The 14,488-nt window shown below is 49.2% G+C and overlaps 2 protein-coding genes across 3 annotated transcripts in view; one reads left to right on the forward strand and one right to left on the reverse strand.

Moving 5' to 3' along the window:
• The first annotated feature begins 205 nt into the window (after positions 1-205).
• On the forward strand, positions 206-7,476 carry CCDC81 (coiled-coil domain containing 81). The gene is made up of 10 exons (XM_085314539.1): positions 206-281; positions 959-1,020; positions 1,563-1,719; positions 2,736-2,992; positions 3,844-3,929; positions 4,374-4,480; positions 5,325-5,445; positions 6,170-6,293; positions 6,581-6,727; positions 7,384-7,476. The coding sequence occupies exons 1-10, from the start codon at positions 206-208 to the stop codon at positions 7,474-7,476; spliced, it is 1,230 nt and encodes a 409-aa protein (XP_085170665.1).
• A 3,204-nt stretch (positions 7,477-10,680) lies between these two features.
• The window catches only part of LOC146590479 (NADP-dependent malic enzyme, mitochondrial-like), a 126,800-nt gene continuing 122,992 nt past the window's right edge, over positions 10,681-14,488 (reverse strand). For both annotated transcript variants that reach the window (XM_085314555.1, XM_085314554.1), the window contains exons 10-14: positions 14,147-14,252; positions 13,434-13,576; positions 12,336-12,509; positions 11,798-11,896; positions 10,681-10,936 (exon numbers count right to left, since the gene is read on the reverse strand). In XM_085314555.1, the coding sequence (XP_085170681.1) occupies positions 10,775-10,936; positions 11,798-11,896; positions 12,336-12,509; positions 13,434-13,576; positions 14,147-14,252 (684 nt within the window). In that variant the 3' untranslated portion in view covers positions 10,681-10,774. The remainder of the gene's footprint in view (positions 10,937-11,797; positions 11,897-12,335; positions 12,510-13,433; positions 13,577-14,146; positions 14,253-14,488) is intronic.

Below are 14,488 nucleotides of genomic sequence, written 5' to 3' on the forward strand. Positions count from 1 at the left end.
TGGGCTTGGCTGTGTCCTAGTGGCACCCCTGTTGCCTAGTCCCACTCCACTCACCTGCTCGTTCTTTGCTGCAAGGCCTTCGGGAACCATGTCATGGGGGCTGCCCTGGCAACTGCTTTGCTCTTGAGGAGCTACCTTGCAGGGAGGAGGCAGCAGCCTAGGAAGGGACAGCTGGTTAGTGAGAGGAGAGGAGGCTGTGAGCAAGATGGATGCCAAGAACGCTCCTCTCCTGTGGTCTGGCCGCCTCATGTTTCCAACACTTATGAACCTCACTGATGATGGTAAGGCCTTCAGGAGCTATCTGATGAGTGCTGTTAGATTACAGCCCTTAGCTATCACTGTCTTGGAGCCCAGAGCAGATGGCTGTGCAGTGGCTGAAATGAGGGAGCTGGCAGAAGGCACCTTATTGGCATGGGGATCAGCTTGGCAGCCAGGGCTCCTGTGTCCTGGTCACAGGATAGTGCAAGTTGGAAGGGACGCCAGTCCTAGACACTAGTCCAAAGTGCTGCTCAAAGCAGCTCAGCTGTGAGGCCACACCAGGGAGACCAGGGCTTTATTCAGCTGGGGCTTGAAAACCTCTAATGACAAAAACTGCACAAACCCTCTGAGTAACCTGTTCTCCTAATCACTGCTCTCTTGGTGCTCAACATCTCAGCACAGATGTGAACTTGGAGGCACCTTCAACTGTGGAGTGTCAGATGGATGGATCCCTGTGTCCACACTACCTACAAGAGCTCTGTTTCAGTGYCCAACCTTCTCCAGTCACAGTGAGGCTTATGGTCTTACGTCAGTGGAAACCCCAGTTATGCAGCCTCTGCCAAGGATGTATTTATTCATGGGGGAGGGGTCTGGGGAGTGTTTGATGACCCTGGCACCTGCTATCTCACAGTTAGGAGTGTGCTGAACAGTTGTGAGTATGCTGACATGGAGTATGACCTACCTCTTCCTTGCTTTCCAGATGTTGAGAAAATCTGGGACAGTGTGTCTCATTACATCCTCCAGCAGTTTGCGTTGAACAAGGTGGGCCCAGCAGTCTCTTCATCCTCTCATCCTCTGGTGGTTTCAGTAGTTCTGGCCTCCCTCTCCATGCCACYGACTGCAGTGCATCTTCTCCTGTGCAGAAAAAAGACACCCCAGAAGTACCCAAGTGTCCTGGCCCTACTTCTCTGCAAATCTAGATGGCAAAGTTCAGCTCTAATACAAGATACTGATCAACAGTGTCTAGAGCTTGGGTGTCCCGCAGTGGAAGATTGGAAAGGCACACCTGACCCTTTTTCAGAGGGTGTCTCCGCTCTCTTGGAAACCCCTGGGATCTTGTCTAGCCAGGGGTCTTTGCTCTGCTTGTGCTTTGCCAACTCTATTATAGAGGCAGAGGACGAAAAATCCTGGAACAGGAAAGCCTTCAGCAGAACTCTCCAAAGTGGATRCCATCTGGACGCCTTTCCATCTATAGTGGAAAGGTCACAAAGCTCCATCACTGACCTCTGCAGGTCCTGCTTGTGTGGGGCTTGTGTCCAGCTCTGCAATGCTTCTCCTTCTTCTTCTTTCTCTTGTGTTTTCAGGGTGTCAGAGTAATTGGACTGGGGATCTTTTGCCTTATTAAACATTATTTGCCTGGGAGAGGCTATGAACTCTTGCATGTCCTGAAGCCTGTTTTTCAAGTGTCTGAGAACTTTGCGCGGATTCATGGRTTCAGATACACTAAAGAAATTCTTCCTGGTAAGGAGCCTTGGCTTTCTCTTTGTACCGGTTTTGTGGCATTAGGGAATTGCTGGTCTGAGAGGACAATGGGAAGTGCATGGCTCCTTCCAAAGGTGCAGAGAACTGCTTAAGCTCATGGCTTAGAGATCTCCATAGGCAGCAATTTTTGAGAAGATCATTTTGCAAGTATCTGGCCTGAATTAGACTTGCTCTCTCTGAGCTGGATGAATCCTCTTCACTGTTCTTCAGTGTTCTGGTGCCTACCATCTGATGGAAATTTAGTGGAGGTCTTTATTCCGCTTGGATTTGGTCAGAGCTGAGATTCTCCTGCTGTGCTGCACCAGATCTCCTCAAAAGGAATGCCAGACATGAAGTCATGGTGACTCTGATAGCACCATTGTAGACCAAAGTGACATGCAATCAGCTGTAGGGAAACATTGCTACAGAGAGGGGAACTGGAGTTTAGACAAAAACAGACTCATGACCCCGCTGATTGGAATCCCAAGTCAATGCTGCCATGGCTGTGGGTGTGGTAAATATCAGTGAGGCTGTGCTGTAGCATCAGTGATGCCTGTGGGGCACCAAGACCTTGGGGCTCTGTGTGTTGAAACATGCACTCCCTTCCTGTTAACCCCCTTGTGTCCTGGCCCTGATGCAAGGGGCTGCAGAACTGGCTGATGGATTTGAGGGGTGGTCAGAATAATGGTTATGGTGGCCTTGTGGTGGGATCTTGGCCATTTTCCCCTTGCATACCCTCTCAATTTTCATCAATTTTCATCCTGTTTCTGGGCTGAGGTGGTTTTTCTCTTCCTATATAGAAGACATCCTTTGCTGTCTGCTTAGCAGACAGTCAGCAGGGTGTTTTGACATGATGCCAGCAAAGACAGAAGCAAACATCTCCTGTGAACAGCTCCAGGGCATTCAGCTACACCTTGCCGGGCAGTGTCTTGCCTGAGGCTGTAGTGTTACTGAATCTGGACTGCCTGAGGCTTCACTGCTGCCTATGTGACTTTGTGTCTCTATTTTTTTTCTAGGTGCTCCACCAATTGTCCTCCTGAACTATGTCCAACTCTCACTGGACACCAAGTTTCCTCGGGACACTGTGGAGGGCTGTGTACGAGAGAGCCTGCTTTTTTTATCTTGTACCATAGCCAGCAGACATGATGTGGACTTTGTCTTCAAGGGCCTTGGCATTCTCGTTGTCCGAGGAAACAAAATCAAAATGCTGTTTTACAAGGACTTCCTGGAATCCCTGGATGGGACAGGACATCTGACAAAATCTCTCCTTCATGTGAGTTTTTCTTTCGTCCAGGGCTATCAAAGCCTTATGTGGAAATCCTCCCACCAAAAGACTGCTGAGCTGGCTTTGGTTGGTCTGCCAGGGCTGGGTTGGCCACTTGGGGTAGACATGCTCTACCTTCATGCAAGTGCTCTCTAGGTTGCTCCTTGAGAAGGGTCAGGGGTCTTGGTTCCATAGGAGAACAGAAGAGTAGCTGTCTGGTGTCAAAGCACAGTGCCCAGCATGGTGTCCCTGCACACTCAGGGAAAGGGTAGAAGGAGAAGAAGAGTGACAGTGGCGTTTCTGTTCTCTTACCTTTATGGCCTGACAGAACCCCATGGTTTAGTGATGCTTGATGTGACTATGTCCTGGATGTTTGGCCCTGTCAGTTCTTAGACAGCGTGCCAAGGGAAAACATGTTTCCTTGTTCCTGTATGCTTCAGATGCAGCTGGTTGAATATCAGGAAAGTCTTTGGGCACAAAACCCTAACCATTATTTTTTCTCTGCTCATGAATGCACAGACAGATAGAGAGACAAGTCCCAGTAGGCACAAAAGCTGGCCTCAGGAATGCCTTATTCCCTGCCTGCCTCTACCAACTTCTTCCTTAGCTGCAAAACCTCCTCCTGCTTGAGGCTATTGATTCAYGCCCTTGCAGAAAGCTAGGCAGCTTTCTTGCCCAGGATCAGTTCTTCACTCTGCAACTTCTGCTGGTCATAAGAAGGGGTCAATGTGCATGAAGGAGACCTTTGTCAAGGGCTTTGGCAAGGCCTCCTTTCTCTTTAGCAGTCAAATCAATTGCTCCCTTTCGTGGCAATGCGATCACTGACTTAGAATCATTTCATCTGCTCTATCCTTTTGCAGAGGCCATGGACCATGGATTCAGCCATATCAAGCAGAGCAAGTGCCATTTCCCAGACTCGCTCTGACAGCACCATTGTGTTTCCCAAGTGAGTAGGTTTGCTTCTGTAGCCCTTGGCTGGCCACGCTAACAGCTTCCCAGTGCCTCCCTGGCGCCGCTGAGATCTGCTGCTTGAGAAGCTTGCTTGRAAATGAACAAGTCATGGTCACTCCAGACTTCCCCTTGCTCTTGTGGAAAGGGTGTGTCAAAGCCTAGGTGAACATGGAAAACCAATCATGTTTGACATGCCCAATCACTCCACTTCAGCAGAAATTACCGACCATTAGCAACATTTTCCATCCCTTTGCCTGCTCCCTCCCTTTCCCATGAGTGAAAGGGTGAAAAGATCAACCTGCAAGAGTGCTTCTCAGATTGGCATTGTGATGACTAGGCCATCTCCCAGCGCATGGATCAAAGACCAGATCCATCCATGTCCTGTGCTGCTGAAGTGTGATGCCCTTCACTCCAACTGGAGRCTTCTTCTTGGTTCCAGGATCAGGCTCCACATCCCACCTCCCATCAAATCCAGCAGAGAAGGAACTGTAAAGCTCAGCCACCCAAAACAGCTGCCAAGGGAAAATGAGAGCACTAACAGCAAAGGTAATTGGAGCATCAGCTCCACACAGAAGCTTCCCTGATGCACTTCTGTCCTTACTGCAAAGAGATGAGAGCTCAGGTTGAAATGCCTGGTTCATGATGCAGCCCTTGCTGTGTTGCTGTTTTCCTGGCATGGTAAATCTTGATTGACTCATTAGGCTCAAGGACTCTTCTGGGAGTTCCCTGGTGTCCCATGTAAACTGTTCTCTCCTTTTGTGAGTCAGTTGGGGCACCAAGGGGTAGAAATGTAAGAAAATCACYACGCAGTCTGTGTAAGAAAGTCTGCCTTCATTTGTAAAGGACTAAGGAGGTATTGGAGAACCTGTTTCTTTTCCTGTGATGAGACCTTTGTCTTGTGATAAYCGTGAAAAGGATTCTAAGTTGGGCCAAATGCAACTGCACTTTTAAGCAGCTTTGAACCCTGTCCCTTCATTGGTAAGTTCTTGTAAACTTCCCAATACTAGTGTCTTTGGCCTGGAAGTGCCTGGAGAGYACATCTGTGTGTCTAGGAAATGAATGCAGAGCTCCTCTTCCCCTTTGCTGAAGTTACTCCCCCTAGGCAGACTATTTAGATCACCAGCATCTCCCACCTGGCCCCTGTTCCCAGAATGCCCACTAGATGAGGCAGGGGAGAAATGCGGCACAGGAAATGCTACCGGGGAGGAAAGGCAGTAATTTGTGTGGCRGAAACAAAAAGGGGGAGAAGAGCTAGTGTCAGAAGGGATCTAACACTTCCTGGGGAGCAGGTGATTTTCTTAGCCCCTTTGTAGTCCTTTTCCAAACTGTCAGGCAGGGAGGCTCAGTCACTCCTTGGTCGACTTGTCACCCTCTTGTTGCCTCCTTGCAGGGACTTCTCCCGGCAAGTGCTACCTCCTCTCTGAAGAGGCTCTGTCTGCAAACAGGGTAACCACAGGGAAGACAGAGGGAGGCCTGGCGAAGATGGGCAAAGAACTGGAGCCTTCTGCCAGGTGAGACTCTTGGAGAAACGGAGGAAGGAAAGCCTAAGCTCTTGTTCTTGTGTGGTGAGTGGTCTCCTACTGACACAGTGTCTTTATGGACTCTGAAAGGCTTTTGATGTGTGTCACAAGGAGGAACTACATCCAAGTCTGGAGGGCAAGGGTATAATAGATGTTTGTGGACTCTTGTGTTGGCTTCGTTTTCTCCTGACTTGACTTCCAAGCTACACATCCTTTGGCAACTCGGAGGAAAGAATTAGTTCAGAAGGTGAGGGGGTTTTCCACATGCTCTTGTGACAGGCTGCTTGTTTTGGCTGCCTGCAGTGAAGCCTCTTTTCTAGGAAAAGCTATTTTTGTGGCAGGAGAAGCACCAGAGAGATACCCATGGCAGGACTGTTCTGCACACTAGATTGCTTTCTCCTTCTTTTCCTCTGTTCCCCAGCAGTAATCCCCTTTATGAACCTACTGCAGTATTTTGGTCCTCCCAGCAGTCGCTTGTGCAACTCACAGTGCAGGGAGACTGTCATATGAAGCGTCAGTATTGCTCTCGCTGCCCCATGAGGAGAAGGCCTGCATCTGAGCACGCCAGATGTGATGCCACAGCTGAGAAGCACAGCTGAAGCTACCGCTTTCTGCCAAATATTGTTTTCCTGCAGCTTTGCCTTYGGGGCAGAAGGCGGCACCCAGGCAGTGAGCTGAAGGTGAGGACAAAACCTCTCCTGTTGTGTGTTTGCAGACTGCCGCTACTGTGGGAGGGGAGCTCCTGCAAGAAGGGAGAAGAAGGCAAGCTCAGGCACCTTTCTAAAACCAGGACCCAAGCAGATGTCCCTGTCTGTGATGGTCATAAGAGAGCAGGACAGGTATTCTGTAGGCATCTGTGTCATTACTGTGCCATATTACTCTGCCGTTGCTAAAAAACACAGCTCTAAGGTACTGACCCTTGAAAAGTCCTGTGACAAATATTCACATTGAATGGCTTTCTCTGGATGTTACTTGAAAATTTATGGTACCTTGTATCTTCTCTCTTACCTTCTACACCTCTGCTTTCTCATGTCAGCCAGAAGGTGGTGTTGGCAGTGTGGTGGAAGGCAATATCCAAAGGAGCTGAGTTTCATGCTGCTGCTGTTGCTTTTATATGGCCTTGCAGGAAATCTGTTACCTCTGCATGCAACAAGAGCAAAGAAAGCTCCGGGCCCTCTTGGCTGAAGAAGCACAACACAGAGAAGAGGAGGAGGAGCGCCTCTGGACTGATTATCAGGCTCGGAGGGCAAAATCTGACAAGGAGAGGGCTCAGGTATGTACTTGGAGACATCCTCCAAAAGAGCCATTCTCTCCCGCAGGGCAGTCCAGGGTCACGGGTATTCAAGTCCCAGGGCTATCATTGCCTCCAAAGCCAAGAGGGACTGTTGTCTCTCTGGCTTGCCTTTTCCCTGTGAGGAGGAAGCCCTCAGACAGACTTGGAGGACAAAAGGAGGCCTCTGCAGTGCTGAGGGCATGGCTCGACCCTCCCTTCCTTCCACTCAGGCAATCTTGGCATTTGGGGTCTGCCTGCTCTTGGGAGTGGATGCCAGGGGAGGGACAAGCTTGAACCAGCCATACCCAGACGTCCCTGAGGGGCCGAGGTCCATGAGGGTTCACTACTTGTGAGGCTAAGTTGAGCTCGAGCAGAACTGCTATGCTGAGGAATAAACTGTGTTTCTGCAATTTCTAATATCTGCAATGGAAGAATTAGGCCTCTGGAGCTCACAGACAAAGCACAGGCTTTCCTTGGGCTTCCTTGGCCAAGGGATGAAGCCTCTAATGCTTGCTGTGCTTGAAAAAGAAGACTCTTGGGGTGACTGTTGTGAGAAGGGCTGTGCACTCATAGATGCTTCCAGGCTGTCCAAGGAAGTTTCCTCTGCTCATCCCTCCATCTAAAAGGTATTCCCTTCTTCTATCCTTGCCAAATAGCTGAGAAGTCAGGCACAGACCTCAAATACCCAGAAAGTTCAAGTGTTTAACCAGGCCATGGCAGAGGTGAAGAGGAAGGAGAAGAGTGAATAGACGAGAGGAAGCTGTGTAAGAACYTTTTTGAAAAGAAAAAGTCATTCCCACCCTGATACCTTCCCTACACCATGTAACAGGCAAAGAAACCTCAGGAATGGGGTCTCATGCTCAAGAAGGGGCAGCATTTTTTGGCTTCTCTCCTTGGATCTAAACCTTGACACTTTTTTTTCCCCACTCCTTAGCCCTGGTGCAAAGACACACATACAGGACCCACGTGAATGGTCCCTGCTTTCTGCAGGCCTGGCCAGGCCCAGGGCATGGCACCACCAAGTCCCCATGGAGGGCTGTGCGCTGCCAGCGTTGGGGTCAGTGTTGCCCCCTTGCAGCAGTTGAACTTTCAGCAAATGGATATGTTTCCCAGTGCTAAAAGCCACTTAAAGATGCTAAATAAAGATTGATGTTACCAGCTGGAGTAACCAATTGGGCCTTACAACATACTAGCCTTTGAGAACTGGGTAAGTGAGGAGCTGTTAGGATTCCCCTCTCTTATTTCACAGTTATGGGCAGTATCACCATAATCCCACTGTGACAGCACTGAGGAGGCAGTGAGAGGTACYCAGGGCTATCTGAGGCCTCCGTGTGGCTGTGTGAAAAAGGGAGCCCTTCTGAGCGGGCCTTCGACTGGGTGCAGCACTTCCTTGGTAGCGTCCAGCAGAGAATGCAACAAGGCATGGAGCGTGTGCGTGGGGTGTCCGTACAAGGTGGGCGCCGGAGTGACCTGGGCTTCTGCTCGTGGGCCTGCACCCACTGCTGCTCCTGGGTCCTCTGGGAGCAGCTTGGGCAACAGAACAGCTGAAGAATTCTTGTCCCCATGGGGAGAAAGGTGGTTTCATGGGCTTATTCTCAATTCGGGGTAATGGCAAAGCACCTGGCTCCCTGCCTGGCCCCTGTGCTTCCACGGTGCCTTTTGCCCGGGTACTGGTGATTACGCTGAGCACTTTTGCCTGCTGGCTGTAGGAGCGGTGCCTAGGACCTAGCATGGTGGCCTTGGTGGAGGCTGGGCCACCCCAATGCCCCTTGGCAGGCAGTGCTGCTATTGCGGCTCCAGCTACCAAGACTTGAGAAGCCACAAGGGTGAAATCCCATCACCTAGGACATGTAGTGCAGGGATTTTTCATTCTTTTTGGCATACTGGAAGAATGAACTGGAGATGAATTTTAAAATAAAGCTTTATTGGCCTACTGAAACGTACCCTATGTAAGGCCATTGTTGCAATATGAAAACAGAGCTAGCGGCTCTACCACCTTGCACTGATTTCATGACCAAGCAGTCATGAAATGCTCAGGCCATACAGCTGGTCCAGAAGCCGCGTGAACATTCCTAAGCCTCAGGGCAGCACAGGTGCAGATGGTGCTTGTGGAGTGGAAGCTGTGAGTCTGCACAGGGAAGAGCCACCACTTTGGAGCTCAGCTGGTCCCTGAACACCTGTGCTGTGGAGAGGGGAAGAAGGGTGGATGAGGCCTAAGGGGGTTCAGATGGTCTGTGTAGGTTGGCAGGAGGAGCTGGCTTTGCCCTTGGCCACCTTCAGTAGTGGAGCTCAGCAGACAGTTTCTGAGCATTGTCAAGCTGTTTGGGGTGGGATTGTAACTCCTTGTCTGTGAAGCATCTGCCAAGCAGGCCATGGGCARGGCTGCTAATGAGCCCAGCTCTCGTGGGGCCATGGGCACACTTCTCACAGTGTCCATAGGTCCACAGGCAAAGAATGGCAAGTGTGCACAAGGGACTGTGAAATGCACACCACAGAGGCAGGCTCCGAGCTCCTGGCACATGCATGCCCCTGGGAGCAGGACACTTGGCTTCTGGGCCAGCCCCAGGTGTCTTCTCTTGAGACAACAGAGAACAGCAGAGCTGAGAGTGAGGAAATAAGGTTAAGCAGGCACCTCTTAGGCTGGGCTGAACTGCCTGTGGACTGCACAGGGGCTCCTATGCAGAATGCACCCATAAGGAGCCCAAGGACTGCTCAGGTGGCAACCTGGGCCTTAAGAACAACCACTTGCAGTGCTTGACTGGACACCCCCATCCCATCTAGCATGCAGCTTCTGGACAGCTTGGGCTGACAGCCAGGCCTCCAAGCCAGCCCAGACAGGACTGGGGTCTTTCAGTAAGCTAGGGACCTCTCTCCACTAGGATTCAAACTGTGGAAAAGTAGCAGGTTTGTTTGATTCTAACACTGGAAAAAGGAAACAAAGGCTTTGAGCAGTGTGATTCAAGCCCCTGGCAAAGAAGCATTTTTGTGGGTGGTCAGTTCAGTGTAGCAGGGGTGCAAGGCAAGCTGTTAGCTGCTAAGGCCTTAGAGAGGATGCTGGATTGATATAGTCTAATTAACCAACACTGCCCTTCTTTCCCCTCCACCCCCTCTCCATCACAGCTACCCACAAGCGGAAATCCTACTATATTCCTTGAGAACATTCATGCTGTATTGGTACCAGGCAAGGAAGGGCTGTTGGAATAAGCCCGTGTAACCTGGGCTTGCCGTTTGAGTGTGATAGATACGAGAACAAGCCTTACAATCACAGATCGCTGTCACAACCTCCAGGGGTTTCTCTAAAAGAAGTTTCTGTTTGAATTCCAGCTGTGTTCATGTTACTTTTAGAGGGATTTTGGTAGGGCTCTGGAAGTGTGAGGGGAGAGATAACTCAGCAGTAACTACAGCTGTGTGGAGGCTACTGTCGGTGTGGCAGGTTTTCGAGAGGATCCCCTGTTAAGATGCCAGTGGCTTCAGGAGTGGCAGATACTCCTGACTGATATGAATGTTACTGACTGGGGACCAGAGTGCTAGAAAATACAACAATGCCATTTTAGACTCATGGTTTTGATAAGAAGTCATTGAGTCTCTTTTTTTTTTTTGAGAAGATGATCCCTAGGAATATTTTCAGCTAGATGTCCATCTTTGCAGGACTCCTGTCACTTGTGAGGGCTCTCTGCCTCCCTCTCTACCTGCTTTTCTACACCCCAGAAGTCATGTTTTCAAATGAAGGACTGCAAAGGTGGCAACACCGTTTTAGGAGGCTACAGCACTTTATATGATGGCAAAGCCTGCATTGCAGCTGACTGTGTGAGGCTGCATTTATAGTTGCTCTTTCTCCTTACAATACTGAGCATCCAGTGTTGGCCCTGTTTTATTCCTTATTGATGTGCTCCCACAGAGAAAAGGCAGCAGAAAGTAAGAGAGAGAAAAAAAAGGACTTGGATTCAGTTACATTTATCATTTTGCAACCCTGGAGGTGCATTTATGTCAGCAATAATATGAACGAGGGAACTGATGGAAAAAAGAGAAAACAGTTCTCACAAAAACTTATACATCTTGCGTTTGCATGGCTGCGGCGGGCCACCTGTAATTGTCGATAACAAAGGAATCGTAATCAGGACTGTAAACGAGTCGTCTCACGAAGGCTTCCTTGTCTGCTGGCTCGGGGTACCAAGAAGCAAGATTATGCTTGTAGGCCCAGTCAACAACCTGCAAAAAGATACGCAAAATAAGGTGAGGAAATAATGCTGACATGTTTATTCTTGTGCCCAGTTGAAAATAACTGCAGTTCAGCCCTAGTCATATTTTCCCTCTTTTTTTTCCTTCAAAACTGTGGCCTGTTTTGCTCACTTCTCTTTGTGCAGTCCCCTGAGTCAGCTGTGCTTCATCCCTCCGGYGAAGGAATAAAAACTGCCTGTGGTTAGTTATTAGCTGCTTAGAAATGCACTCCCCTGCCCTAGTGAAATGGTTGCAGTGCACAATTAAAGGAGGTGAAGAGCCATTTAATCACCACCACTCATAGCCTTAGCTCCTCAGACACACTGTTCATCTCTCAGCAACTCCCATCAGGCCAATGTGATTTTCAGTGGGTGCTCTATCTGCTTGGAGCATGCTGCTTTTTTGGAAGCCTGAGCAGGAGTTAAGAATCAGGTGTATACCAGACAAAAATCCCCAAATTTGGCAAGCAAGCTCAGATCCAAAACCATATTTAGGTGCTTAAATTCCTATCAAATTCAAAAGGAGGACAGGTTTCACAACAATTTGGAGCCTAAAACCTTCTAGCAACTTACTCCGTATTTGATGTTAACCCTAAATCTGATTTCTGGAAKTCCTGAGCAACACAACTCCAAGTGATAAAGCACAGCTTTGTTAGACATCCAGAATCAGGAGGTATTTTTCAAATTTGGTGCTTAATGATAGGAAAAATGGTAGCAGCAATTCTGCCATGAATACTGGATTCCTGAGAATCATTGCTTTAGGCTACGGTATAAGCAGAAATAAAAATCACAAAACAAAATGGGTAATTCCTCCCCTCTCTACCACAGAAAGTGGAAATAAATGAGTTCTTACTTTCACAGCGATTTTGAAGGACACCTCTCTGATACTATCCAAGGGGGGATATAGTCGTCCTTCTGCAAGGTTCTGCTCTGTGACCTCAGCTGCAATAGACTAGAAGAAGAAGGTCGTTACAGTGACAGTTTTAAGCATGTGCCACATTCACTAGGATTAAACACTGAAACCCCAGCAATGATGGAGAGACGAGTAACTCTCAGTGGCAAATGCTGAATTTTTCCAAATGCGTATGTGTAGGATTTCATTCCAGACTTAAAGCTGGAGCCAGGACAATGGAAGCGCTCTGCTTAGGCAGGTCCTGAACACAGGTATAAAGGACGGCAGTCATGTAGAAMGAAGGAGCCCTGTCACACCTCCTGCAAGCACCTTTGTAGCCACAAGGGAAACACGAGACTTCCCYGAGACTGGAAAAAGCTACAGCCTTTTGCTGAGACTGTACAATTTTCACTCAACGGGTTCTAGAAAATACGTCTAGTAGGTGCATGTGCACCTTATCATTTTTTTTAGAAACAACAGTGAAATGCCACTTGCAAACCTCTGCTGTTGTGAGGAAGATATCGTCAGAGATGTGCCGGACCCCGCAAGCAATGACTCCCAGCGCCACTCCCGGGAAGACGTAGGCRTTGTTTCCCTGGCCAGGGAAGAAGGTCTGTCCGTTGGGCAGGGTCACCTTCGAGAATGGACTCCCGCTTGCAAATATTCCCCGGCCCTGATCAAAGAGAGAGAAAGRGACATCCAAATGTGGAAAAGATGTTGTACATTTCTGCTGCTCTMCACAATCTGTTCTCAGGGGACAAAGTGGCCAATTCTGCAGCCAGTCAGCAGGAAGTGTCTCCATCACAGCCAGGTCTAAGTGAGAGTCCTTTAGGGCCTGGTCACCAGAGCTGTGCAGCCGTACCAAGCACTGAGCAGGTGTTTGCACTACTCAACTGCAGGTGCTCTGAACCTGCTGAGAAGTTGTCTCTCTTCCTCCCTATTGACTATCTTTGGARTGCAGAGAGGCTCCTAAAGTGTGGGGTGAAGACCTGGGGGCAGTGTAACTGTCCCAGCCAGTGGCACTATAACAGGGAAGCAGGAAGTGAGAGCAAAGTGGAGAGTGAGCCAAGGCCTCCTCACTCCCCCAGGTCAATGCACATGGCAATAATTCTTGACTGACATTAGGTCTGAGTTGGGTGACAAAACTGTTACACAAATTACCAGGGCGACAAAACATAGGGGCGAGTAACTTGGGAGGATGTGGTATCTCAAGCAGACAGCAGCAGGCAAGGCAAGCAACTGCTTTTTTCTATAGGATCACTAGGTAATTCAGGTCGGAAGGGACCATCAGRATGTTTCCAGTCTGAACTTTTGCACAAAGCACGGTCACCTCTGAGGTCAGACCAGGTTGCTCAGGGCTTTACCCAGTGGGGTACTGAAAGACTTCCAGGACAGCGGCTGCATAACCTCTCTGGGCCCCTGTTCCACTGTCAGACTGTCCTCAGAGTGTAAAGATTTTTCTTTATAACCAGTGTGAATCCTCATTTCAAAATATGCTCATTGTYTCTTGTCCTCCCACCATGCACCRCTGTGTTGTCCTTGGTACGGTCAAGGACATGCCATGCGCTCCCAGCTTCGCTCTGTTGAGATCAAGTACCTCGGTGAGGCGATAGCACTGCTCCGCTGTGCACTCTGCTTTACTTGTGGGGTTGCTCAGGGCAAAAATGATGGGCCGCTCGTTGAATGCTGCCATGTCCTTTAAAATCCTCTCAGTGAAAGCACCTGTAATGGCTGCAACACCTAAAACAACAACAGCAGAGTGAGCAGGTGCTTTCTGACTCTCTGACTTCACTGCATTGCACTTATCTCTCTTGAATGCTAACAGAACTGCAGGAGGGAAAAGACTCCATCTCTGAAAATGCTGGCAGGAATGTTTCACTGTCATGTTACGGTGAGATTAAAAGTCCTATCTCAAAATAAAGCCCTCTGTTCCACCAGGCAGGATAGAGATCAGTTTTGGGGATAGCCTGGTTGCAGTGCCCTCCCRAAGACCTGCCTGTGGTACCTGCCGTCAGCCTTGTCCTGGCTGGGCTGCCTGCACCTTGCTCAGTGCTGAGAGCCCCAGATTCTGCCTTGCCTTGACAACTTCCTCTGCAGCCCTGGCAGTAAGAGTTTCTACAGGTCCAACAAAAAGGAAGCCTGTGCTTCACAGTCTAAGAGAAAAGGATGTGGARAATTCAGCTGACAAAATCGGGGCAGAAAAAGCTCAATGTGTGTTGATTGGGAGAACAAAAGGAGGCCCTGCAAGAAAGACAGAAATTCTATTAAGATCTGAACAGTGGTAGAAAGGTCACATTAAGGGAACTCCACCTATAATTGCTGTAGGCTTCACTTTCTGCACAACCTCCTCCAGTGTGTTCACAGTGGGGTGGTCCTGGGCAAACATCTCTTTCTCATGGTTCAGGTGGCTYCTCCCCTGTGAGGGAAAAGAAAGAGTCAAATTTAGGGCTGTTGACAAAAACTGGAGACACAACTAGTAACTCATCAGTTCATTCCTTCTCCCAGCCCTGTTCTTCAACCAGGCTCCTTAAAGCAGTCTCTCAGCACCAACCAGTCAGGCACTGAGTAGCTGACACAATGCCATGTRGGGTGGCCTCTGCTTCTATCACCCCCTTCAAAATGCATTGCTTGCATACAGGAAGGATTTGGCTG

The sequence above is a fragment of the Rhea americana genome, unplaced genomic scaffold (assembly GCF_003343005.1).
Source record: "Rhea americana isolate MKP2758 unplaced genomic scaffold, rheAme1 scaffold_407, whole genome shotgun sequence".
Lineage (NCBI taxonomy): Eukaryota > Metazoa > Chordata > Aves > Rheiformes > Rheidae > Rhea > Rhea americana.